At 36.2% G+C, this 26,256-nt stretch overlaps 1 protein-coding gene across 13 annotated transcripts in view; it reads right to left on the bottom strand.

Annotated features, from left to right (window-relative positions):
• RGS7 (regulator of G protein signaling 7) overlaps window positions 1–26,256 on the bottom strand; it is a 222,274-nt gene that overhangs the window by 64,664 nt on the left and 131,354 nt on the right. For all 13 annotated transcript variants that reach the window (XM_079333392.1, XM_079333399.1, XM_079333390.1 and 10 more), the window contains exons 5-6: window positions 15,248–15,354; window positions 5,466–5,517 (exon numbers count right to left, since the gene is read on the bottom strand). In XM_079333392.1, the coding sequence (XP_079189518.1) occupies window positions 5,466–5,517; window positions 15,248–15,354 (159 nt within the window). The remainder of the gene's footprint in view (window positions 1–5,465; window positions 5,518–15,247; window positions 15,355–26,256) is intronic.

Here is a 26,256-nt window from a genome sequence, read left to right as displayed (position 1 = left end):
CTCATTGCAGTGATTTGTCAATGTCAGAATCAGCAAGGATCAGAGCAAAATTCAGGCCATGCTTGTTGAAATGAGACTTTCATCATTTATGACAGAGATAGCTTCTAATGAGTAGATAATGTATCTCTGCAAAGAAATATAATGGTATATTAAATTCTGAGTGGGAAAAAATACTGTAGGTCACCTCTTCCACCTATCTGCTAATGTAAGTGTCTTTCCTAAAACTCATTTGATTTGGTTCTACCCAGATCAAATTGTATGCATACCAAGCACTGACACCAGTCACATTTTTCTTGAGATTCTGTTATTCTTGGTATACTGTAGTCCTCAATTAGTCCTGTCACCCAAAATCTTAGTCAATATATTCTGTATATGTAAATTCCTAAAGGCAAGTCATTAACTAGAGTCACAACCCATTCAGAAACATAGAGTTCTGGTAGGAAAACTTTCTTTCTTACTACACCTAGAAATCCAGAAAATTATGAGAAGCAGGTTCTTAACAGAGGGATCTGTACTAAAGACTTACAAGAATATATATATATATATATGACAATTTTTATCAAAAGTGCTTCCCTGCTACCAGTTTTGCCACAAGCTATTGAATCATAGTTATGGGTTGATTTCCAGAGATGCTGAGAGTGCTCCAGCAGAGTTCAGGTAAGCAATAGAGATCAGTACTCCTCAAATACAAATTTCTTACTAATAAGCTGTTGCCAAGGAAATCCTTCCTGTGCATTTGGGCAAAGAAAATATATAATGCATTCTCCACACAGTTCTCCTTCCAAACAGTCACTCTGTGGTAAAGGGTACAGAAAGACAAATGAGAGAGAAAATTCCTGGACTACTCAAATTTTTATAGAGGAATTTGAAGCTAAGCATGTAAAATACGTAGGCAAGAGACTCTAAAGAGAAAATTATATGGAAATTTTCAGTATGAGAAAAACATGACATGACTGCAGTTAGTTTTTGTGCACTATGTACTTTTTAGTATTATTGCTGATTTGGGAGAAAATAGGAAATGACCCAGGGGAAGTTGCTCATGCTCAGAACAGAGCAGCAGACAGAACATGGAGAGGCCTCTGTCAATTTACTTTTGAGCAATAAGAATGATCATTAGGAAGAAATTATTGTTCAGACTTGTTAGCTGATTATTAATTAAATTTAATAAGGAAATACTTGCAATTTAAAGGGAGCAATTAATTAAGACTTACCCCAACCCCCATGATTGCTCTAATTCCCTAGGAGATTGCCTTTGTAATACATGACTTTACCTGGAAGGCTACTGAAAATGTTACATTTTCAAAACTTGTCCTTCTTCACAGCAACAGAATTTAAGAACTTACTTTGAATATAGAGAAAAATAGTCTCATTTAGCATCATTTAACAATGATATGGTCAAGTGCTCCTCAACACATGTTGCATTATTTATTAGTTATTTACTGTGATCTCTATAATTCACCAACATTCTGCAGTCATCCTCAATTTTTAACTCATTTGAAAGAAATGCACACCAAAAAATGACAATGCTCAAACAACATCCTGTTGCAACTATAAAGACACAGTTGTTCTAGTATGTCCAAACCTCCTTAAGACTACAAGTGATGACTGTGGCACATTCTAAATTTTATTCTTTCTCTCATTTGAGAGAAAGATTTTTTTAATACACATTTAACTATAAGAAAAAGTCTGATATGTCATAGATACTTTTGAATCTAGCTATCAGCAAAAGTTCACTAGAGAAAATGAGTAAAAAATTAATAATTCTTCCTATTTTATGTCTGAAATTATTAAAAGCCTCTTACATTTTAAAAAATACGTTAAATTAAGTCTAAAGAAAAAAAGGCAAATAATTGTATTTTGTTGTGAATGGAATTTTCCCCTAACATTTCAAATTTTTTACTTATTCAAAAAGGAGGACTTTAATGGACTAAATGCCTCAAATTTGCAACAGCTGTGAGTCACTAAACCTCCAAGACAACTTGACAGGTTCCATTAGAATTGATACCTAATGCACATGGAATAACAATTTCATACATGGCATTCTATTTCCTCTTTCTGGGATGCAATTGTCTTAACTAGCCTTTCTATTTAACTAATTCCTAATGATACGACCTGTTTATAATATGCCAAGAAAAAAAATTCCATCAGTTACAAAATTAAATCTGTAAGAAAAGAGAAGATAATTACAAGCAGGTCACATGCTGTGCTCATTTCAGGAGCCAGTTTTTCTGAATTGAGATCCAATTCTATTTGTCACAAAACCTAATCATAATTCAGGAACATGACTTAACTCACAGGAAAAAGCAAAGTTATTTGAACTACACTGGCTTTAATAACAGTAGTTGTTATCACTGCTACTTATTTTCACTAACATAATCACACTAAAACCAATAGGATTCTACAAAGGACAACCTGTCCTGCCTGGGTGGGCTCCAAGACATATGGCACTAAAGTGGGATTTCAACAGATGGAACTTAAGGACCTGCTTTTGTAAAAATTATTTGTAATTTGAGAAATCACTCTCCACAACACTTGAAGCATGATTTTCAAGAAAAGGAGAGATATTTTCAGCAATTTGTAAAAATTAGAAGTTTCTCAGTAACCTCAGAATTATCATAGTTGATATTTTTGAAATTACAATCAAAAGGCTATTTTCCATTTTGACATAAATTAATCCAAGCCCTCTTTTTGCCACCACAATGCAGCAGTGCACTACACCTTTATTACATGAATGTGTCTGTGGTTTTTTGACATATTGGAAGATTCTGTTTGTATTCTTTTTTTCAGTTATACTTTGTACAGAAATTGTATTTGTGTTAAGACAAATATTTGATATTAAAAGCTCATATAGATCAGATTATATGTAAGAGAAGATATTAGCATGTTGCACAAATATAAGGATTATTTATTTCTCAGTTAGCTCTGGAAATAAACTAACACACAGTATCTCAATGTAATTTATTTTCTTGTTTAAGATAAATTATTTTCCTGGCAGTGTGTTGCATTCTGGACAGTAGTCCAGTTATGGATGAGTAAAGATGAATGGTTAGGATTAATTTTTAAATTAAAATAAAATTCTAGAGTATTTCCAATGGCTTTTAAATTAGGTTAATGGAAAAGAAAGCAGTTTGCCTTGTTATGAACTTTGATCAAGGAAGATTCCAGAAAGAGTTCACTTTTTGCTGGTCTTGAGAGACTTCTAATGCCTGTCACAGTCATTAATTTTAGAGGGCACAGTTTCAAGCTTTTTCAAGACAAATCCATGAAATTGGTAGCACTACACAGCACCATAATGCTTGATAACTATGAAATGCATTTGCATATCTGTAATAACACAAGTTCTATGTACTATATTTTCCAGGAAGTAACAATTACCGTGAAAAACTGCAGAACCTATTTGGTGTATATTTGAGGTGATATTTATCCTTTAATATTTTCAAAATGTTTCAAGCCAACTTTTTATTTATTTTGGTTCCTTAAATATTTTGATTAAATATTTTGATTATTCTGTATTGCTCTGATCACCATTGTTTACAAGGGAAATGCTAATTTCTGGGACTCAGATGATGCTAACCTAATAGAAACAGTATTGAAAAGGTGCCTTGAAACTTTATTTTCCTGCAAGTGCTCTAGCATTATCCAGTTCTGGTGACACACAGCCCCCTTTGGTAGCTCCAGCACAATGCTCTGGCCCTGTAACACAGGGAAGTTGTGGGTCTGTTTTGTACAGGATTGCACTTTTGGTTCATAACATGGGAGGAGCAATGAGATAGCAGATTGGAGGGTTTGCTTCTCCTTCCTTTCACCCCTCTGCAACCAAAGAGCTTAACTCAGCAACTTAAATGTATTTAAATCTCAAAAGCTCTCAAATGAATTCATTTACTGTTCAGCAAAAGCACCTCCCTGCATGATGAAGACACTGATCCCAAGTTTAATTCAGTACTCCTAGCATGCTAACCTGGACACATTATACAAAGTTTCTGTTTACTGACTAAGGTTTATAATTCACTGACCACTGATCAACTGTGACAGGAAAATTAGTATCTCCCACTTTAGACTAAAGGATATTTAGAGAAACTTTCTCAGCCTGATCTCAAATTCAGATATGTTAAGCATATTATTATTATTTATTAAAACCACCCCAGTAATGTGGTACACATTACAGCTGAACAAATCAATGTCTCTTAAACCAAAATTAATTACCTGCTGATCTTTAAGATATTAGGGGACTATTTTATTACTGAAGTAATAAATGGTAAATCAATCATTTTTCCTTCAGTGACTAATTTCCTCATACAGAGTGTCTAAGCATACACATATGATAAGAATCCCTCCTCCTTGGGAGTTTTCAATAACTATTTACTGGACGTCTTTGAATATCAGTAAAAAATTGAACATTTTTCTATTCCTACAGGATGAGAAAACTGTCACTTTTTTAAACTGTACCTTGGAGACACTCAGCTCTGCTGAGAGTCTCAGCTTAAAATTATTTTATTTGGCAATGTATTTGAAATTAAACTGTGTCTGCTCCAAAAAGGAAGGAAGCATTTATTGGAACTATCCATCCCTAAAGTCTTCAACTCCCAAGGGCATAGAATTCAAATTACAAGTGAACATTCACCTACATTTCTGAAAAGCTGTAATAAGAGACATTCATGGTTTGAAGTTCTGAAAACATAACTTATCATGTACATGCTCAGTTTCCTAAATAAGTGACTTGGTCTTCAGATGAGCTCAGTACTTACAGTGTGGATTAAAATGAAAAGGAGGCTACTCATAGATCCACTTTTTGTTAAAAGCAGGTCATTATTTGATGTACTGAGGAACCTAATTTTGCTATCATTTTTAATAATATTTTTCCTGATACACTACCTATTATCTTCAGATTTTGCTGTCTAAGCACACATCAGTAATTACAGTATATAATTTATTAATAAACCCCCAACATACTGGCAAATAAACAATAAACTGTATTTTCTAATATAGTTCATATTAGAATTATATTAATTTTTATAAGAAGTAATTTTCTACATGATGTATATTAGAATTAAGAGTTCTAAACTAGGTACATCTTTAGGTCTCAATCTGATAATAAGCATTGCACAACCATCAATAAAGTTTCCTCTGCTTGACTGAGATTCTCTCACTGTAAACAATTACACTTGCTGGAGCAAACAGACAGTATAAATGGCAAGGTAGGTTTTGATGAGTCTTTAATTTTGGGACTCACATTTTTTTATATTTTCCTCAGATCCACTCCAAAATATTATTTTTATAAGCTTCTGATAAACTTTGAAAAAGGTAGCAACACATTCATTTCAATATCAGCAGCTCTTGCACAGGAATTACATGGTATATAATTATGGTTTCAACAATGGGATGGTGAAACAAGACAGATTGCAATGGTTCATTCATTTATATAATGCATAATTTCCAATAGAAATAGGAAATATTTCTACACTGACCATAGTCTGTGTTTTCCGGCTCCCAACAATTTGATGGCCAAAAATAGGGTGTCTATAGACAAAACAAAGAAGTAGAAAACTCAAGTTAGACAAGCAACCATTATACAGTCCTAGGTTGTTACTCATTTTCAGAATCTATTTTTGGTAGATCTATTACACTGTTAACTTCAAATTTTTGAAATAGGCATCAAAACAGAAAATTACATTTGTACACCTGTTTATCACACTAGTGTCAGAAGAGAATTGAAAAAGAAAATGAAGTGATTTTTTTGTTCTCAAAGTTAAGGGAACAAAACCTACAAGACTAGGTAATGGGGTTGTCTTTTAAATCTTCCCTAGAAATACATCTCTCACATGTCCTGTAGAATCAGGTTTAGAGGTATAAAGACAAGACGCTTTGAAGTTCATTCAGCTCTTGATTTTTGAAAGTTTTCATTCACAGATTAATATTCAATTCTATTTCCTATGTGTTATTTGTATAAAAAATGCCTCTAAAAACATCCTGTTTTCACAAAGACATCAAAGTCTATTTTTTAGTAATTGTTTACCAGTTGTGATTTAAAATGTAATTTTTTTTTTTTTAAGAGAAACACAATAAAGTACCAAAAACTACTTCAACACCATAGTTATTAAGACTGTACTACATGTATTGGTAAAAGAATTTACTTCTAACAAATGGAGAATATAAGACTGTATAGATATTTTTCATTCAAATTACTTCATTTTTAAAATAGCAACTTTTGGTTAAAGTGGATATTATTATAGCACTTTTTACAGAGCACATAGTCCCCATACAGGCTATTCACTTAAGAGTTGGACTCTATGATCCCTGTGGGCCTTTCCAACTCAGGATATTCTGTGACTGAGTGACTGATCTGTATACAAACACATACACACAGATACAAAGAATTATATAATATTTGAGCAGTTGAATGGAACTCATTAAATGTGTGAAGTGGTTTGAGTGGTATTTCAAAACACAGGTGGTTCTTCAGGAAAACCTTCTGCTTTACTCTCTATTTCTTACTGTTTTCTCAAAAATCTCCCAGCTGCAAAAATGAAAACCTCTTTGCTGCCCACTTCCCTTCAAAATTGTTTTAATGTTAATCTGGAAACCAGCAGGGCTGAAGGGTGACACATTCACACCAATTTTCAAATTAAATATATTGTGAAAAACCTCTTGGTTTTGTAACATTGACACATCAAATTTTATAGAAGCAATTTAGAACTTGGTATTTATCAAGTAACAGCAAGGAGATAAAGGATAAAAAAGGAACTATCACAAGCTCACTTCAAAGGCTAAGATGTATTTCTTGCAAGCTGTTTTATACTTTTTAAGGGAGCAACAATAAGTAATTCTCAAATCAACCATTCCTTCACAGTGCCACTGAAATCAAAGTGACCAGTAGAAGCACATACAAGCACAAATAGAAGGAAGATGAACCCCTAAAGAATGAATTGCAGTACTCAGCGCATTTTGGAGGAGCAATTATAAAATTTAATAGTGTAATTCATATAAATCAAAAAGTCATCCTCACTGAAATACACAGCTTACGAACTCAGGATGTGAGAACAGTTCTTCCTTATGGGAACAAAATGTATATCCAGAGAGGGCCGAGAAGAAAAAGCACAGCTACATAATTTCTCTGCTAAAAGGAAGGTTACCCTCTGTTTACAGGTTCAAGCTGAGCTTCTGAAAAAAGTATCTAGTGAGAGTTACTAAATACATAGAAACCATATCTGCCCAAGCAGCACTCCTGCTGAAACTCTTCTAGATGTGGGCATACTTGTTGCATAGTCCTTGTGCATATGAAGGACTTTTCTTGACAAATTGCATATCTTCCCATCCCACCTGAGATTAAAAACAAATTACATCTTCTGACTAAGGGAAAAATCACAAACTTTGCTTCAACACTCATTTCAGAACAAATACTATATATTCACAACTATGTTAGTGATGTTAGACCCTGTTGTTTCACATATAAATGAAAAGCTATGTGTGGCCAGAGTACTGTTTTCAGTATTTAGTTGAAATAACCCATTTAACTTTTACTGAAACTTGCACTTTGGTCTGAAGGCAGTGTGGGCACTAAACACAATATGGGAAAGGGGACACGATCTTCAGTGTTGTGAAATGCTGTCACTTTAGTTCACTAGGAGGCAGAGATGACCAAGGCTTTTCTGAAGGATTAAAAGGTGCAGCTTAAATGTTGAGAAGAGATTGAGGAAAAGCAGAAAGTAATGCACTGGCTACTAAGGATGAGTGTAAGCCTCCTTGTGCCAGGGAGATAAAAGCAGAAAAGTTAAAACAGAACATGAGTTTTAATTAGCAAAGCACATGATGAGACATATTAAAAGATGTGTGATAGGGTAAGCCAAAAAGAAATCCCAGTTAAAGGCAGACATTACAATATGAGAAAAGGCTTCAAATAACAGCTACTACAGATAAGTGCAGAAGATTACTAATGCCTTCCTTGTCTGAGTCTCCAGAAGGAAGGAGACAGTGAGCAGATGAAGAATGCACAGAGGCAGGAGGTCTCCTTGCTGGTGCTCTGAGCTGCAATCCCTGCCCTGCTGCCCGGCTGGTTTGATGGGACTGAGAGCAGCTGAGAACGGTGCCAGAGCTGCCCTCCAGCCAGCCGCCTCCCAGGGGGACAAAGCTCAGCTCTGCCTGCAGGCAGCTCTCTGAACATGCCCAAAATTAATCTGGACATGGAGATAAGGCTACAGGGCAAAGCACAGGGCAAAAGAAATTTCAGGGAGGGAAATATTTTTATGAGGTCAGACAGTTCAGGTTAGAAGGCTGATGAAATTCAGCCCAGAAAGCTTATGGATTTCTTGGGTTTTCACATAGGTAAACTGTGTTTATTTCCAAAAAAGCAAAAAAAGCCTTACCAAGCTAAAGAATGAATCCTGGTTCCTCAGGACTGTGAGTTACATGTATGTGTAAATATGACAAAATTCTTCTTCTGGTACTTCTCCTCTATCTCCCATACTCTATAGCAATGACTATCCAAACTGGTGAGAGTTATCCAAAATATTGAATCAACTGCACCATGTTTAAAAGGGTGCAAGTTACCTGAAGGGTAATTTATACATGGAAAAAATATTCATTTAGGTAATCTTTAAAACATGGATAGTTATTTTTTAAAAAATGCAAAAAGTAGAGGAGCTTCAGAAGATTACAACAAAAGGAAGAAGTATATTTCCAAAAAAAGTTAAAAGCTTAAATTTTCTCTTCTATTATGTTTCTGTATCTACTCTCCAGATTTAACAGCCATAATACCCTACATGTTTCCAATCTTTGAAAGCTAAAGGTTACTAATATTTGGATTTTCAAAAACACATTAGGTCACTGACAGTGTAAAACCCCTACTAGTGAAGAAATTAACACTGGATGCTATGTATTTTGACCAAGGGAAAGTCCTACATTACTTTCTCACCTGCAAGTAGACTTCAGGTATCACTCTAAGATATGTGCTCAAATGCAGCTACAGCTGCTGATAAAGTTGTATTCAAAGAGTAGATATCTACTATTCACTTTCAAAGCAGGAAATTGCATTGATGTGTGCAGAGATAAGGAAAACTCTACTAAAAACAGGCAAAAATTAGGGATAATTGACAGATTAAGACTTAAACAGAAAGAAAGTCCAAAACATCAAGAAAAAAAAATCTTTGAAAACCCTAGACACTGAAAATAAAGCCTGATATAAAAATCAGTTTCTGATTAATGGATTTTTGCAATGCTGTGATTTTATGGGCAAAAAGAACCAACAATAAACATGCTTGTAGTTAAAGTGACTGATGCTTTTCCAAAGGATTATTCCACATTTCATTGTCTAATTGCTTGGTTTTAATTGTCATAAAATTCTGGTCTTAATCTGAAGTTTACCTTGTTCCTTTTTACAGACATCACACAGTTTAATCACATAACACATGACTGACTATAAGGTGTGTGCCGAGTTCACATTTCTGTTTCAAAAGTCTCCACATAATTTCACGCTCCAGCTATTTAACAATCTCTGAGAAGAATTTGATGGAGAGGTTATCCATGAAGACTACAGGAGAAAGATTTGCCTTGTTCAACACAGAAGGATTAGGAAATAAGAAGAGTCTGATAAGAAGATCCCCGGTCTAATGGAATGAGGTCAGGAATGAGAATAGGAGTCATGTGCAAAGGAGAAAAAAGCCTGTTCTCATCTGATCTATAAAAAATATCCCACAGCTATGCAGGGAGGCTCTGCTCACATAAATTACCTTCTAAATAGCTAGACTATGCAAACAAAGCTTGGTTCAACTATTTGTTACAAATCACATACCAGATATGCCATAGAATTATAGCATCCTTTGCAATGTCATATAATCCTATAGCACAAATATTGCACAATCTGTGGGCCTGTCTTCATGATCTAGAAGCTCATAAGTGAAGATTTCACCCAGGAGAGCTATGGACGTGGTATAACATGTACTGCAACACCAGCAGCTCCAAAGAGAAGATTATGAAGTACTGATGTGGTTTGGTTATCTTTCATGAGTGTAGAAAACCCAAAGGAGTCATCATACTTAAGAATTTTACTTTTCCTCCGAAGGAAATATGAAGCAGTTCATCATGAAGAAGTATTAAAGAGGGAACGTTTGTCATTTTGCCATGACATCCCACTTACAGCTGAAGGAAGGTGGGTGGTAGAGCAGTTATGGGAGAGTCAAGTACTGTTTATCAGCCCAGGCAGAAATAATGCTGCCAGTTTTTATCAGCATGCTTTTGAGGCACTCTGTTTAATTGTAGGTGTAATTTGAATCAGCAGCCAGAACAAGTCAGGAGCTAGAGAAATAAGGCTTACCTTGCATTGCAGATGTGATTTCAGATACGTTTAAGCCTCCAGAACAAAACAGTTACAAGGAACTTTATCCCTTTAACCAGAAAACTGGTTTTGCACATATGAACACATACTAGTTCTCTTGCATTATACACTAATATCATTAGTAAATCTAACCACATAAATCCATAATCCACCAGTGATAAAGTAATATGAAACAAAATCCTGTAATATAGCACATATTCCACAATAAACAAACTAGCAGCAGTGGCTGCTATGCATTGTAAGGAATCCAGTGATAAAGTAAATAGATCTGCTTTGGCTTTCCCTCAAAATTAATCAATAACAATATCTGAGCTAATGAAACAGCCACTTGTAAAAATCAGTATTATCCATCAGCTTTTATAAAACATGATTAATTTCTATGAATTAAACTGTATAACCGAGGAGGGAAGTCACTAAGCAACTTTCAGCTACCCCTTGTTGATTGTAATAAGAAAAGAGTTGCTGTTTCTGAAGCTGCTCCATTCCACACCGCAATTTTTTAAAAAATCCAATTACTTGGATGGAGGAGGAGTATTCAAATAACTTATAAACCTTTGCATATTACTGCTATTCTTCTCTCAGGCACCAGGGAGTCTTTATAAACAGCAGAAATCAAGCCTTTGCTGAAAAGTAGTTATGCACAATCTCAAATGCTTTGCATGATGGATGGCAGATTTCACTGGCATTGTTTTACAATCGTTGCACTTGACAAAAATGATTTCTTGGTAAAGTAAAAGGGTAAGATTGCTAGTCTAGCACTGTCAAGCCCATACAGGAAGCAAGTAGTGCTCCATAGTTAGCTCAGAATAATTAAAAATGAGGTTGAAGAATATGGAACAAGATTTTGGTTCTGTGACTCCTCTTTTCTAACCAAAAAGAGGATGAACATGGACAGCAGTGTGGGGCAAAGTGTGTCTGAGTAAGGAGTTAAAAAAAAAAAAATCAAAAGTGGCACTGATGGGGCAGTCCAAAAGACACATGGATTCAAAATCTTTTTCACTCAGAAACCTTAACCTGTGTCAGAGAACCTGCAATATGCCAAGTCTGACTTGAAAAGACAATGAATTAGTTATTGTACCTGCAATTGCCAAAGAAAATCTGCCGAATGCTGCATAACATAACTCACTTCTTTTTCATTTCTAAAATCTGGCTTCAAATAAAATCCTTCCCTCAAGGCACAGTAGATGATCCAGAAAGGCTCTGGAGAGTGGCTGAAGAGCTGTGATGTTCAGCCAGACTCAGCATTTGGGATGGCCAAAGGTGGGTCCAGAATGAGCCAAGAAGAAGAGAGCCCAGAAAGGCTGACTCAAAAGATGTGCAAAGAAATGTAATTCCACCTGAGGCATGAGTTGTCCACAACACTTCACACTCAAACTGTTTTACAGCAAAGATATTTCAAGATCCTTACACTGATTGCTATGTAATTTTATCCCAAATCTAGTCATGGGAAAATAAGGCCAAAGCAGTTAAATGCATTTGTCAAGAAAGTGCTCCCAGTGGCAGAACAGGAGAAGACAAAGTCCACACCTTCATCTTTCCAAGTCCATGAATTTTGTTGCTATCTTCACCAGACTCATACTTTCACAAGAAACTGTTCTAGTTTTCACACTTTCGCTCAGATATTTGTGCCTTTCATCTTAAAAGTGACAAAGCAACAGAAAAACCTAACCCTTGTCTCAGAAAATTAATGCTAAATCATGCATTAATCTCATTTCAAAATGGGAGTGTGACTATCACTAGTCTCAGGTATCCTAGGAGTTTTTTACAGTCAAAAGATACCGGGAAAGGTTATTTTTCACAATTAACATCAGGTGACACTATGCATTTAGGGCTTGTAGAGGAAATCAGCTTATTTTTCTGTAGGATGATATTACAGAAGCTTACCAGCTGAGAGGGCAAGTCAGACATTCCTCACCAAGATGGACAAATTATCATTTATGTGAACATAAATGAAGCATCTCCATGAGTAACCTCTGGCCCAGGGAAGATAGGCTTTCTAAGATTCAGCTTGTTTTTCTTATTTGGGCTCCTCATAATTATTTGCTCTCAGATAGAGCAAATATTTAGATTCATCTCCTTTGAATTAAATTGATATCACAGAAACTAACCTAATTAACACCTGAGTAGGTCACTGAATAATACAGATTTTTTTTTTTTTATTTCTCATTATTTAAAAAAACAGATGTAAGTGTACTCTTGTCTCCTGATGGCAAGAGTAATAATTGAAAAAGTATAATTTTTGTCCCAAAAAGGGCATTTGTCCAAATGAAGCACAAGCTCCACTGGTTTTAGCTATTTCTATATAACAGAAGGTGGTTTAAAACAAGCTAGAGATAATTTTGCTGTCAGGAGGGAATGTGTCACCCTTTGAAAAACAAAATACCAAGCACATGGAGAACCTTACTATAGCTAGTCTGCTTTTTGTAGGTTAGGTCTTTTATTGCAAAGATTTCTCTGCAGGTGTGGCTTCTGAACTTTTCAATGCTGGCAGGTGCATTGTTTTCTTTCTGTCAAAATATCCACTAATTTGTGAATCCTGTCCAGTACTATTTGCAAAGAATCTGAATGTTTATTCTAGTGCAAAATTCACACATTTGCAGTCAAACTTTGTTCTCTTCATCTTCCAAGTTCAGTAACAGATTTTATACTAGCCCTATTTTGCTGGGGAATGTGGAGATGTAATCACACATATTTTTGTATTATAACTCCAGTTAACAGTATGTCACCACTAGGAATTTTTTCTCATCCTATACATTAACAGCTGAAATTGTATTGTCACAACAAAGTCACATTGTTGGCATAGGAATAGCAATGCAAAAGGTACCACAGAAAAGCAAAGAAGCCAAACACTGCAGATACAGACTGAGAAACACTTGATTGAAGTGTTTTATTTCATATGCATTTGTCAAATAGGTGCCAAATTCTTAACTTACATAAATAAACTGAAAAAATTTTACAGTCCAGCCCCCACTGAAGCTTTGTGTCCAAACATGCAGGCTGTGGATCTCTCTGAGGAAAGCTCACAGCAGGGTAGCTGCAGTACTCAGTGCTCCACAATGCAGCTAATTCTAGTCTGCACTTTCCTCCAGCCAGCAGAGGTGCTTATTTATCGTGCTAGAGATGGAGGCAGGCCAGCAGATGTGCAGAATTCAATGACTAGCACTCCTGTAAGTAATACTATTCTCTGCAAAATTAACTCCTTGTATATTTTATCCTTCTGGACACTGCTTATTCAGACACTAAGCCAAGAGCTGGAGCCTCAACCACTCCATGATTCCTTTCCACTTACCTCGTAAGTACATCAGCAATAATGTGCCACCTCTCTTTATACTGAGCACTGAGAAGAATGAAGCCTCATGAGCTTAAAAAAACCCTTTCCCTTCAAATACTCTCTCCAGGATCAAAGGTTGCTGTGGATCTAGGAGAGGAGGCTTGGAATGCTTGCTCTTAGTATTACCCATGTACAAATCTAACTTTCTGTTCTGCTGAAGAACAAATTTTTGCAGTCTGACTCACAAGAACTAAATATGAAAATAGGATAATATTGTTTGCATATATGCAATAATAATTCTCTTCCTTGTCAGACTGTGCTATGCATATTTAATTATATTCATGCTAAGATTTTGATTTATACAAACATTACAAGTCTTTCTCTTCCCTTACATGGGTCTGTAGGACTTAAGCCAAAGTATTGGTGAAAGTATTGTACAGAGATTAATATAATAATATAACAATAGTTTGAAACTATGACTGGCCTCCAATTTCTAGTTTTCTTCTGGATTTGAAAGTCACAATTTCAGTACTATTTTCTTACTAATGTCTTCTTATTTAAACAATCTTTAAAACAAAGTTTGGAACTATATATCTTGAAAACAATCGATTTTTTTCTACCAGATGCTATTTTACTGAGTATTTAATAACATTAGAAGTAACAGAGAAGAATTAACAAACTCAATTTTATAGTCATCATACAATTTCAAAGCAATAAATATCTAAAAAAGAGCTTGGAGCAGCTGTTGGTAGTGCTTTCCAGGAATACCACCTAATAGAAATAGCAATACAGAACACAGCCACCACTGTCAAAAGTGGCACATGACAAGCAAAGTGAATTATTTCCATTGAATCCATAATCTGGTACTTTGCAGTCATATCTGTTTCAAGTCATTAGTCATACTGTTCTGCAAAATTCTAGCCCACTAATCACTAATAGAAAAAACACTTCTGCTTCCAGGGCCTTGGTTTGAAAAGTAATATAATAAAATACAACTATATAGATTTCTGAATAATATATGTACAATGTAGGTATAGACATATGTACATATTTATGCTTCAGCTTGTTCTGAACCATCTGCACATTAGTTGTACACAATGGGACTGACAGATCAATGTAAAAATGTCTCTGTACTTGCTAGAAGAATACACACTGCTCTGATACTACTGAGTTACCAGTAAGAAAATTCTCACAAAAGAGGAAAAGTAGATATTCATTTATCAGACATATTTGTCCACTATTTATCAGATTTCTGATAAAGACTATATTTAATATAATTTATAGACTATAGACTTAATATATAAAATCTTCCTTTTTCCTAATTCAGACTGTAGTAAGAATAAGAGGCAATAAAATAATTTGGTTTACAGTATTTGAAAAACATTACATAAATTTATTTCATGAGAGATAATTCCATACCCAACATTATCACACTTCTATTCCAGATATCAAATTAGTCATTATCATCTCAACGCTTTGCTGAAAATTTATAAATAAAATCCTTCTAGCATATTTTTTATTTTTAGGGGAATTTGTGCTCTTTACCCAGTTAGGTAAGAAACAAAGTATGGTTAAATTTGCTATGAACTTTTCTGTAAGGCCTTTGAGTTTCTATTTGTGCAAGTCAAGAACATATTGAAAACACTTACCTGGAATCGATAAAAGGTGCCATCATCCTTCAGTGTTAGAACATGGTCTGAGATTGGAAAGAAATAGCCATGTGCTGCCATCAGAGTTCCCAAATGGAGAGCTTCAACTGTTTCAAGAATAAAAAGAAAGAAAAACTTTAAAAGTTAAATAACTTCTTTTCAGCAATTTATTTTTGTTGTTAAGAATCACCTGATATCCTGCAGATAACCACTTTGTTCTCAAAGTCCTACCGTCATGAAAGAGCTGTTTTTTCTATGCAGTATAATGATGCAACCAAAAAAACACTGCACTTTCCTTAACAAACAGCTTTTATATGTCCCACTCGTAGCTGCAGTTCATACCAACATCAAAAGGTAGCCTTAATGTTCACTCACTTGTTCTGAAGCTGAAAATAGCCATCACTTTTACCTTGATGATGCAGCCTGCTTTTCTTCTTCAGAAGAGCTTCTGATTACATGTTAAAATAGTTGATTCCAATTACATGATATCTTTCTCAGTAGCTTTATCAGAGCTACTGTAAAGGATAGAGATTTCCTCAAGAGTTTATTACTGGAAAAACAGCAAAGGACAGCAGGTTCCTAGTACAGTTGAGGTAGGAAGGTACTTGTGATGGTCATCTTGTCCAACTCACTCACTCCAGCAGAGAAACCTTAAGCTACTTGCCAAGGACCTTTTTCAAGAGTTTTTTGAACAACTCAAAGGAGTGAGACACCAAAACCCCTCTAGATAATGAACAGATTCATATTCATCCCCTAAGAAGTGTCGTTTGTTCCTAGTGCCTAATGGCAAGCACAGATTTCTCTTGTCCTGACTCTTAAAACACCACTGCAGCACCCAAGCATCATCATGAAGAAAGAAATTCAAGTCCTGACATCTGTGTTCTTGCTGACAAACACAGAAAGAGACATTCACTTGTTTCACCCATTATTATTTTCAATGTGAGAAGGTTTATTTATTAACTCAAATTTCATCAGCATCCCCAAAAATTCCCACCTTGCTCACCTGAAGACGTAGGAGATATATCTCACATAGGAGATACAGGAGAAGCAGTGGGGCAGGTTCAGGCTAACCCAAAGCCAGCAAGTATGTGAAAGGACAAGAAAGGGAATCTGGACAGTACGTAACTGAGAGTACAAATAATTCCACAGGATTTATTTGGTAACCAATATTTATTGCCATCCCTGTGTTTAGCATCTCTGGTTCTTGTCCCTCCAGCCAGAGCCATTACCTAAAATACAACACACCCTCTCTGGCACTGAGCACTCCAGCCTGATATAAAACTCCTCAGTGATGTTTAGACTTTTCCCAGTTGCAAGCCTACAAGAAATCTCCCTAACAGAAGGAAGGGAGTTGCTTTGTTCCTTGTGCAATATCTGTAAAACCCCATCTGAACTTTGTCCTAATTATAAAAAGTTTATATATGGTTGTTATTCATCCATTTCAAGCTGCTAAATATTATCCCTTGAATCAGAAATTTTGAGTCAATGCTTTCTGTAGTGTGTCAGTAACTGAGTTTTTTTTCACTGTTTCAGTTCATTTGTCCTTTAATTCTATTAAGGTTTTCTTTGTTCTTTACATTGCAACTTACTGCCAATTCAAAAAACTTTTATTTTTGCATGTATTATTTATCTCAGTGGACGAGAGAAAAGCAAGGAAGAAATGTGCTGATTTTCCAGAGAAATGCTTTCTCAGACAGGGGTTACAGAGCTTGCCAGGGAGCTCTGACACAGATGAGAGTGCCTTTTCTTTTTATTTAACATAAACTAAATAAGCTCCAGATTTTTTTTTCATGTGCTTCCTGGATTCTGAATCATAATCTTTTTTAAGATCACAAGGAGCTCATATTATTTCCTTTTATTCAGCAATTTTTAGAGCATATCAGAACTACTATGTCCAGTTATGATCGACGTATCCATTGCAGTACAAAAAAAAAATCAAAAAAATTTGAGTGAGTCAGGTGGGAGTCCACCAAGGGCTGGAGAACCATATAAAGAGAGGCTGGAGGAGCTGGGCTTGGTCAGAATGAAAAAAGAAAGTTTTGGAGGTGTCTAGAAGTACCTTTCCAACACCTGAAAAGAGATTTCAAAACGAGGGAACTAAGATCTTTATGGAGTTGCAGGGCAATAAAGTAAATAAGTGAAGAAATAAATGAAAGAGAAAACGGTAATAAACTAAATCAGGTATAGTTCTGGCTTTCAGTCAAGAAGCAGGAGAGGTTGCCCAGACACACTGTGTAATCTGCATCCTTGGAGGGTTTCAAGACCTGAACAGATAAAGTTCAGGGCAACATGTTTGACTTTACAATTTACACTCATTCGAGCAAGGAGTTGGACTAAAATCCTCTTGAGGTCCCTCTCAGCTTGAATTATATTACAGCTCTGTGACTCTAGATGAGTCAAACAAAAGGGGAATGTAGAACATAAAAAAAGAATGAAGACAATATGAGAAGAAACAAAAATTTGGAAGCTCCTGCCAGAACAGCCTATACTCCAGTCAAGGCTGGATAGAGCAGCAGTAAGACCTTGTATTTCTCTCACTGACCATTGAGTCATACAAGCAAGTACAGAGTCACAATAGCTCTCCATCAAAAACAGAGTTTACCTGCCCTTTTGCAGAAGTCAATTAAAGTTATTTAAGGTCTAAATTAGTCCCAACAGCAGCCTATATCTCTTCTCCAGTTATGTATGGAGAGTATGGTGATTATACTCTGATAATCCATCAGTTTCTTTCAGAATTACATCATTATAAATGCATAAATATTCCCTTCTAGTATCTACCTAAGATCCACTGTAGCTCACACTTTGAGTGTTACAAAATTATACCCAGTTGGTAACATCCACCAGTTTGTATTGCTGCCTCACACCAGGATGTAGAGGATGTATGCTGATGATTTCTGTGCAACAAGAGTATAACTACAACACAGAAAGAAAACTCCACTCTCAGGAGGTTTCTAATCTCCAAGCAAGAGGTTACCCAGTGTATTATAGAGGCAACATTTTAATATCCTTCTCAATTTGCTAAAATCAGACTGAGAAAATAACCAATGTTATGGCCAATGAAGTACGACAGTAGCATTTAGGAAACAAACTCATGAGCTTGAAAAGGAAAATGAAGCCAGCATCAGACTAATCTGACATGCCTAAATTCCTAGAATTCAAATACAGACAGCTTCCACATCTCCCATCTATCCCTGCATATGAAGTTAGAGGATTTTCATTTAAGAAGCATATTTCCACTGGAAAAATGGCAAATGTAGGTTTGGAATATGAAAAATGTCTATGAAGTGCATTAGATAAGAAGTAAAAAGAAGTCTGAAAGAAATTTTTTTTAGACATACTGGTTGCCAGGTAAAAGGAATAACATTTCTTTGTATTCAGAACACAAACTCAAAAAATTGGAGGAACAGAAGAAAAAAAAAACCTTTTTTTTTAGATGGCAGGTGTACACAGATGCACACCGAAATGTAATATCTACACAACTATTATTTCACTAACCTCAGACACTGAGTGTAAAAAACATAGAATGTAAACAACATCCCCAGTCACACCCAGACAGCCTCACTGAGAAGGCATAACTCAAATGGCAGTCAGCTGCTGTACAAGCAATACAAACTGCAGCCAATAACAACATGCAAAAAATCTGAGGAAGACAAAGCTCCTGAAGGTGTAACTGATCAAACACATACTTCAGACTTCAGCTTCCTTGACTCAACACCTTTTTTGAAGATATCAATTATCTGATTTGAGGTTCCTAGAAAATCAACTGTGGAAAAGTGGAGCAGCACATTCAAAAACAAATTACCCAAACCACTGTTTAAATTTTCATAGGTAAAAACAGGAAAGTGTTGACTGGAAAAACAGCTAATGGTAGAAGAATTCCTCAGGTGAAAGAAGAAACACATCTTTATGACCCCATTGCAATTCAACATGATACAAAATATTTTATACAAAATAAAACACTGCTTTGGGTGTATGTTTGATTCTTACTGTGCACGTTATTGCTGGGCTAAAAGCTCAGAAAAAGCTAAAAATTCCATGGTTCACTCTGCTGTTGAACTTTGCTTAGTTGAGTGGGTGAAGTGAGCAACACATGTACATAGATTGATTAGAAATCATTTTTGTGAGACATAATATTGCCCAGCCATCTGCTGTGCCTTTACAAGAAAGTGATCTAGACAGATTAAATGTCAGTCACTTATAATATACTTAGTTATACTAGAGTCAGATACTCTAAACTCTTTGGGACAATGCAACCTGAATCTAAGGAATTAAATACTAAAATCTAAGGAATGAAAAACTTATCCTAGAGGTTGAATTTTGACTATATTTTCTTTTTAAACATAGTGCAGTTTTCTCCTTACTGTAATAATTATTGCATGGATTGCTGACAGTTTGTTCATCTTAGATTGTAGGGTATGGTAGTATTGGTGGAATGAGTGGTTTCTTATGATAATGTCCACAGGAGGGAATTAAAAAAGAATAATTTTCCTTGTTTTTCTTTGGAATAAACATGTTTCTGTGCTTTGAAACCCCTTAAAGGATATGTTATCAGTGATTAGTGTGGATTCTATTTTTTCTTACACATCTCAGGTCTTCGTGTGATGTGGTATCTATTTTTACCATGAAGTCCATAAAACATTTTATGGCATCATACCAAAATAGTCTTGTAACATCTGAAGCACCTTGCAGTAATCTCTGAGGGAGGGAGGCTAAGAAAAATAGAGTATTTTCCAATTGTGCTCCACTTTCAGAAGTCCACTTTTGGAGTTTGCCTTACATTCTATGTGGAAAGATTTCCTACAAGGAATGCAACTTGGGGCATTTTGCATCCTTAAAATTGCTTTATGGTGTATAAAATAGTGAAAACCTCAAATTTCCCAGTTTTTCATATATTTTTAGGATCCAAAAAATGGCAAACAAATGAAAACTTCCCTTTCTATGAAACGATAAAGTGTTTGGTATTCTGGGTTTTTTGTTGAATCTAAAATCCATCACAGTATTGAAATGCACTGGAAAAAGAATTAATGAGTCAGAACTTCACAAGCACACATTCATTTTAAGTGTCTAATGCCAAGACTTTATCACTTGCTCTCACCTCACTCCTGCTGTCATTGCCAGTGTGAACACAAGCTGCAAAGGATTAGAGTAATAAAATACAACCTGCTTCTCACACTGACATAAAGCGTAGGAGAGACTCACTGTCTCAGCCTGACTTTGGTGTTTAAAGAGGAGAAAATAAACCAGCTAGAAACATTCTTGAACACCCACAACACTGTAAACCACACTCTTTTGTCCCATCTGAAGGACTGAATTTGTAAGGGGAGCAGCACTTGGTGGGAGTCATATCAAGGAGGATAAACCTTGAACCTTCCGTGAAGGAAGAGGCACTATTTAACCAAATACTTTTAAAACAAGAGTCATACTTAATTTCAAGATAATAATCACAAAAAATTCTCATCTGCCAACAAAGTATCTTACCTAAATAGGTATGATCTTTCTTGTGCTAGACAGTGCTGATTCCAGCAACAGGGCAGAGGCTTTGGTAGGAGCATTGCTCAGCAGGTATGGAGGAAAACCTACCAAAGATGGGCTGTGAGTCATCTGCCCAAGGAATGGTAATTTCCACCCTTACAGTCTGAGATGATGTGCAACATGCTGTGCATCCCAAGTCTACAAACTGTGATGCACACCTGAAACATCAACTACTTTCTTCACAAAAGCATCCAGATAAACAGGCACTGACAGTGATGAAAGATAGCTGGGTCTTCGTGCATCCTCTCCTCACCACACCTCTTTCTGCCCCTGCCTCTGATGGGCAGTGCAGTTTGCCCCAAGATAAGAACACCAGGTGGGTATTTCAGGAGGAATTTCTGGATGCTCACATGATTAATAAATTCCAGTGATGGGGAGATGAGATGCTTGTGATGGACTTCTTTCACCCACATCAGCCTGTGAAAGGGTGTAAAATGCTTCTGGAGATTGGTCCAACTGGACAAACTGGTCTTCCACTGCTGGACACAGTTTCTGGGTGGAAACTCCTCCCAGCAGGGATTCTGGCAGAGTGTATCCAGCCTGAAGGTGAAGAACACTTTACGATCTAGAACACTAAGATCCAATCAAATGCAGAGAAAAAATCCTGGAGTAGTTACATTTCTGCTTTGTTGCTTTGTAATTGCAAATTCTTCAAGGGCAAAGACTGCAAACCTTTACTTTTCTAGCTAAACCTGTTTATAGAGAAGCCTCTAAACATCATGTGTTGACCAAATCTGAGACTAAGTGGACTCAGCTGCACTCAGACTTGTCCAAGGAGTTTAGAAAGCAGGGGAGTCTTACTGACTCAACAGGAAGGACCACATACTGACTATACTATAATCCACTATACTAGATGATACAGTTGTATTTAAATGTTGTATTGGCAAGATTTAGATGCTGTATTAGCAATAAAGCTGATCATAATCATCTACATAATCACCATGTCCTACTACTCATGCCTGACTTGAGTGTTTTCTCAACTACTCTGCTACAGGGACACACTAGGAATCCTGCCTTATGTGATGACAGGATGTGGATGAAAGGAGGGACTGACCTAAATCTGAAAAGTTTTATCCAGATAAGATCAACAGAAGTCATGCCACCATCAAAGACTGAAGGAAAGGAGAAGCTAGCCTACAGTCCTTGAAAAAGAAGCTGCATCTCCCTGCTAGCAACACACAAACCCTCCATTTTAAAACCTTTTAAGTATTTCCTGTTAATTTTTATGTGATTATTTCCCACTGCATTTCAATTGATTACACATTAACTGTTGCTATGTCCTCTTTAAAGTCTGCTTTTATTCTCTTAATAAATTTCTATCTTGAAAGGCAGATGCCCAAGTCAAAATGCAATGACTTCAGGTGATAACCGAAAAATAAAAAAATAAAAATAAAAATTGAAGTGTCAACATGAGGTCTCAAGAAACAGACAAATGAGAAGTGAGGTTCTGGCATCGAGCAGTGCTATAACTTAAACTCTGGAATATTTGTTTGTGGTGTTTGGCAAACTGGAAAAGCTCTGCTACAGAGGCTGGAAGAAATTCATCCAAGCTGTAACCAACAGGTAGACTTAATTACTAGGAAAACCAGAACACTGCACAATTTGGTAACTAGATTTTGTCACAGCTCATTCCATATGCAGTCATGAAAAGCAGCCTGAAAATGTTTAAAATTGCCTTTGTAGTTTCCCTGTCATCCCCAGCCTCAATTTTTTAAAAGTCCTATCAAATATCACACCAGTGCCAGTGGTGTAATCTAGCTCTGCACCAATGAAAGTCAGCATTTATAAAACTTTTTGTCTAATTTCACTATTACTACTCTTTGATCTTTTCTATTTTCAATTTTGTAGAAATCACAGAATTTTTGCTCTTCTATCACTGATATCTCTTGTCTCTTCAAATTGAAATGATAGAAGGGTGAAATCCAAACTCCTTTGAAGTATGGGTTTCCCGTTTTCCCCTCTGGGTCTTCCCCTGAAACTGCAACTTTTTGGTTTAAGCTTTGATTCCCATGCTTCTTTAAGGCAAAATAGAGGAAATCAAAACTTGTGTGTCTTGCTTTCCCTAATGACTCACTGAACTTATCTCCATAAGATATTTCCAAACACTTCACTCATTCCCTCCTCCAGTATGAAACTCTGAGTTAATATTTAAAGTCATATGTGCACCCTTTTAAGCAAACCTGCTAAACACCAAAACAAAACCATAAAAAAATCCAATTACTGCAAATACACTACTTTTGAGAATTCCTTCAGATGAAATCTCGCTCCACAGTTTCAAGCATTTGTAAGAGACCCAAAATACTGATACAGACACCTTCTACTGAGTATTATAATTATTATGCTAATATTTCAGGTTTTCTTGTATACTACTTGCCAGTTGTTGCTTGCACATCAGATCTTCCTACTTTTCTCGCCCCCAAGGTCTGAGTCTACAGATATGTGAGGAAACTGGTTGCAAATGTTTGGTGGGGATGCAAGTGATTCATTCTCCACATGACACCCAAGAATTTGTGCATGCCAGCATCAGCCAGGAAAGGTACTTTACATCCCAGCTCCCCCAGACACAGTGCCCTGTGTGACAGTGTGCTTTCCTGGCTGCAGCACAGTGCCATTGCTTCTCCCCTTCTTTGCCACCCTCAAGGGAAGCACAGCTGCCAACTCCCTCTCACTCAGCTCTGCTTGGGCACCACAAGCACTGGAGCATTTAGAACAGCACTTTCCAGACACATCACCAGTAGGGACTGCCACAGACAGTTTTGTATCTGGGATAGGGTTCCAAAGGAGGAGACCTGTTTTTAAAGCTTGGCAGATCTGGGGCATGTGAATAACTAACATGTTGATGCACCATGGATCCACCTGGATTTGTGGGCAGTAAATATAAAAAGTAAGTACAGGCTTTTTCAGTGCACAAAATATTTGTTCCTGAAGGAGCTCCAGAAGACAAGATTGTTGAATCAGAGGGACACATGGAGTTTCTGAAGCTGGGTGAGAGGAGCAAAAGATAGCACTGACTTTCATCATGATTACTGCCGGTCAAGATGAATCACAATACTTTTTTTAGTCTCTAAGTCTGTTTTGATATGAATTGCTATTGCACCAACCATTAACTTTGTGTCATTGTTATGCATCTCTATCATAATCACAGAACACCCACTTATGACCAATCAGTTCAGAAAATACAAAGAACATGCAGCAGCCACAGCTGGAAAAAATAACTGCCTCTTTTCAGCACTCAACTCAATGAAGAAGAAAACAATTGTTGTCTTTATAACCATTTTCATACCTCCAGCAAACTGAGACCATACAATACTGAAAATAGTGTGCTTTTTTCTGTGGGAAGAGTGTTGTGACTTTAAAGTCCACCAGGAGTTAACAGCTTTATAAGTAAATTGGTGTCATTGAGACACACACCAAGAAAAAATGCCATCAAAGCTCAGGAAGGGTAACAACAAAGAATGTGGAGGTGGCTTTTCAGAAGAATAACATGCCACTCCCCATGTGTGTCCCCAGACACAGTTATCTGGGATGCACATATGATAGAATCCCCAAGGCAGTTATTACAAACAGAATCACTTTCAGAGAGTTTTCTTTGTCCATTATTTATAGCAATTTGTTAAGAAAATAAAATGTCCTCATCAAAATGAAAGAGAACAATTTCCAGTGTTGCAAAAGTCAATTTTATACCATCCAGTGTTCCTATTATCATAACTCCCACTCCTAGAGCTCACTTCTCTCCTTTGCAATGGATTTACACAGATAATTATAGAGAACTATCAGTTCAGCCAGACAAACTCTGCTCTTAAAAATACAGAAATACTGACAGATATTAACTGGTGAAAATAGCTCAGTAAAAATTCTTTCATGAGCTCCTTTTTTTCCCCAAAAAAGCAAAGAGGCCTCAATGAATGACCTATTTCTTCTCTAGTGACAGAATCTAAATGTAGAAGGAAGAGATGGGGCTGACTATAACAGCAGCAAAAACTATCAAAGTGTTTAAAATAAATTTATAAAATGAACAGAAGTATCTGGTTCAAAATAATGGTCAATCTGTGTTTTATGGCAAGTAAAATATTAAATGGCTGAACTGCTAGCAGCAATGTGCCACTTGTCATTTTATCACCCTCAGTACTAAAGGAAAAGTTGAAAAATATGTCTTTAGGTTTTAGAAAGGCATCCAGGGGAAATATGGGGGTAAAAAGGATGTACAAAACAGACACCCATACAGACAGCACAATAGGATAAAGGATAGAATGAATGAAAATAAAGATAAATGCAACAAAAATAGGAAGATTCAAGATTACTTTTGGATATGTCTTACAACTCTATGAGTGTTCCTATGTGGAAACAGAGAACATATAAGGTTATGAAAATCTGGTTAACATATTATCTTGGATTCCCAGAGAGCTCTTGGCATGATTTTTAAAGATATTAAGCAGATCATGAGAAAAGCAATAGGTAGAAAGGGAATATAGGTTAGGTATAGCAGATCAGTTATTACATTAAATAGTGTTACACTGAAGTAATATTACAATGAAGAGGGAGTCACCACAATAACTGTGTTTATTAGGTACTGGACTGTTCAGATAATCCTAAATTATCTACAGATGCGTGTGAATGATGAATTTACATCAGATATAAAATTTCCTGAAAGTATAATATTACTGAGATCAGCAAAAAGTGGGTTGTGAGGAGATCATGTAAAACTACATGATACTGATTCATTAAACAATAAAACAGCAGCTGAAACTAAATTTTGATAAATGCTAAACATTTCAGATATGAACCTTCCCTCTCCAGTTGTACATGCCCAGTATGTGGCTGCTAGGTAACTGCTGCTACTCAGAGGTAGAGGTGTTATATGGGATTCTGTGAAAATGTCCACTCAAATCTCAGACAGAAAACAATGCATTATTGGGAAAAAAGTAAAAAATAAAATAAAATAAAATAAGTAGTGAGGGAGCTGGGGGTGTTGAGCCTGGAGGAAACAAGTCTTAGGATGAGCTTATCACTCTCTACACCTGCCTGAAAGGAGGGTGGCTGTAGCCAGGTGGGATCGGCCTCTTCCTCCAAGCAACAACCAACAGGACAAGCAAATGATTTCAAATTGCATTAGGGGTGATTTTGACTGGAAACAAATTTTCACAGAAATGTTTGTAAAGCACTGGAAGAGGTTGCCCAGGGAAACCACCATCCCTGGAGGTATTTAAAAGTTGTGTAGATGTGGAACTTAGGAACATGCTTTAATTATGGACTTGGCAGTGCTGGGTTAATGATAGGACACAATGATCTTAGAGGTCCTTTCCGACCCAAATGAGACTATGATTCTGTTTCACAGTTAGCATGCTATAGTAGCTGCTTCTTACATTTTTATTCTTTTACATGCTGGAGGTGATATTTGATGACATAAACAATTCCAAAATTTCAAGAGGCAAATATTTTACTTCTATTTCATTTCTAATAAGTTTAAAGTCTACTAA

This window comes from Erithacus rubecula (assembly GCF_903797595.1).
Source record: "Erithacus rubecula genome assembly, chromosome: 2".
In the NCBI taxonomy this organism is placed as follows: Eukaryota; Metazoa; Chordata; class Aves; order Passeriformes; family Muscicapidae; genus Erithacus; species Erithacus rubecula.
Note: the sequence above shows the minus strand (reverse complement) of the source record. Positions and strands in the feature narration are given on the sequence as shown.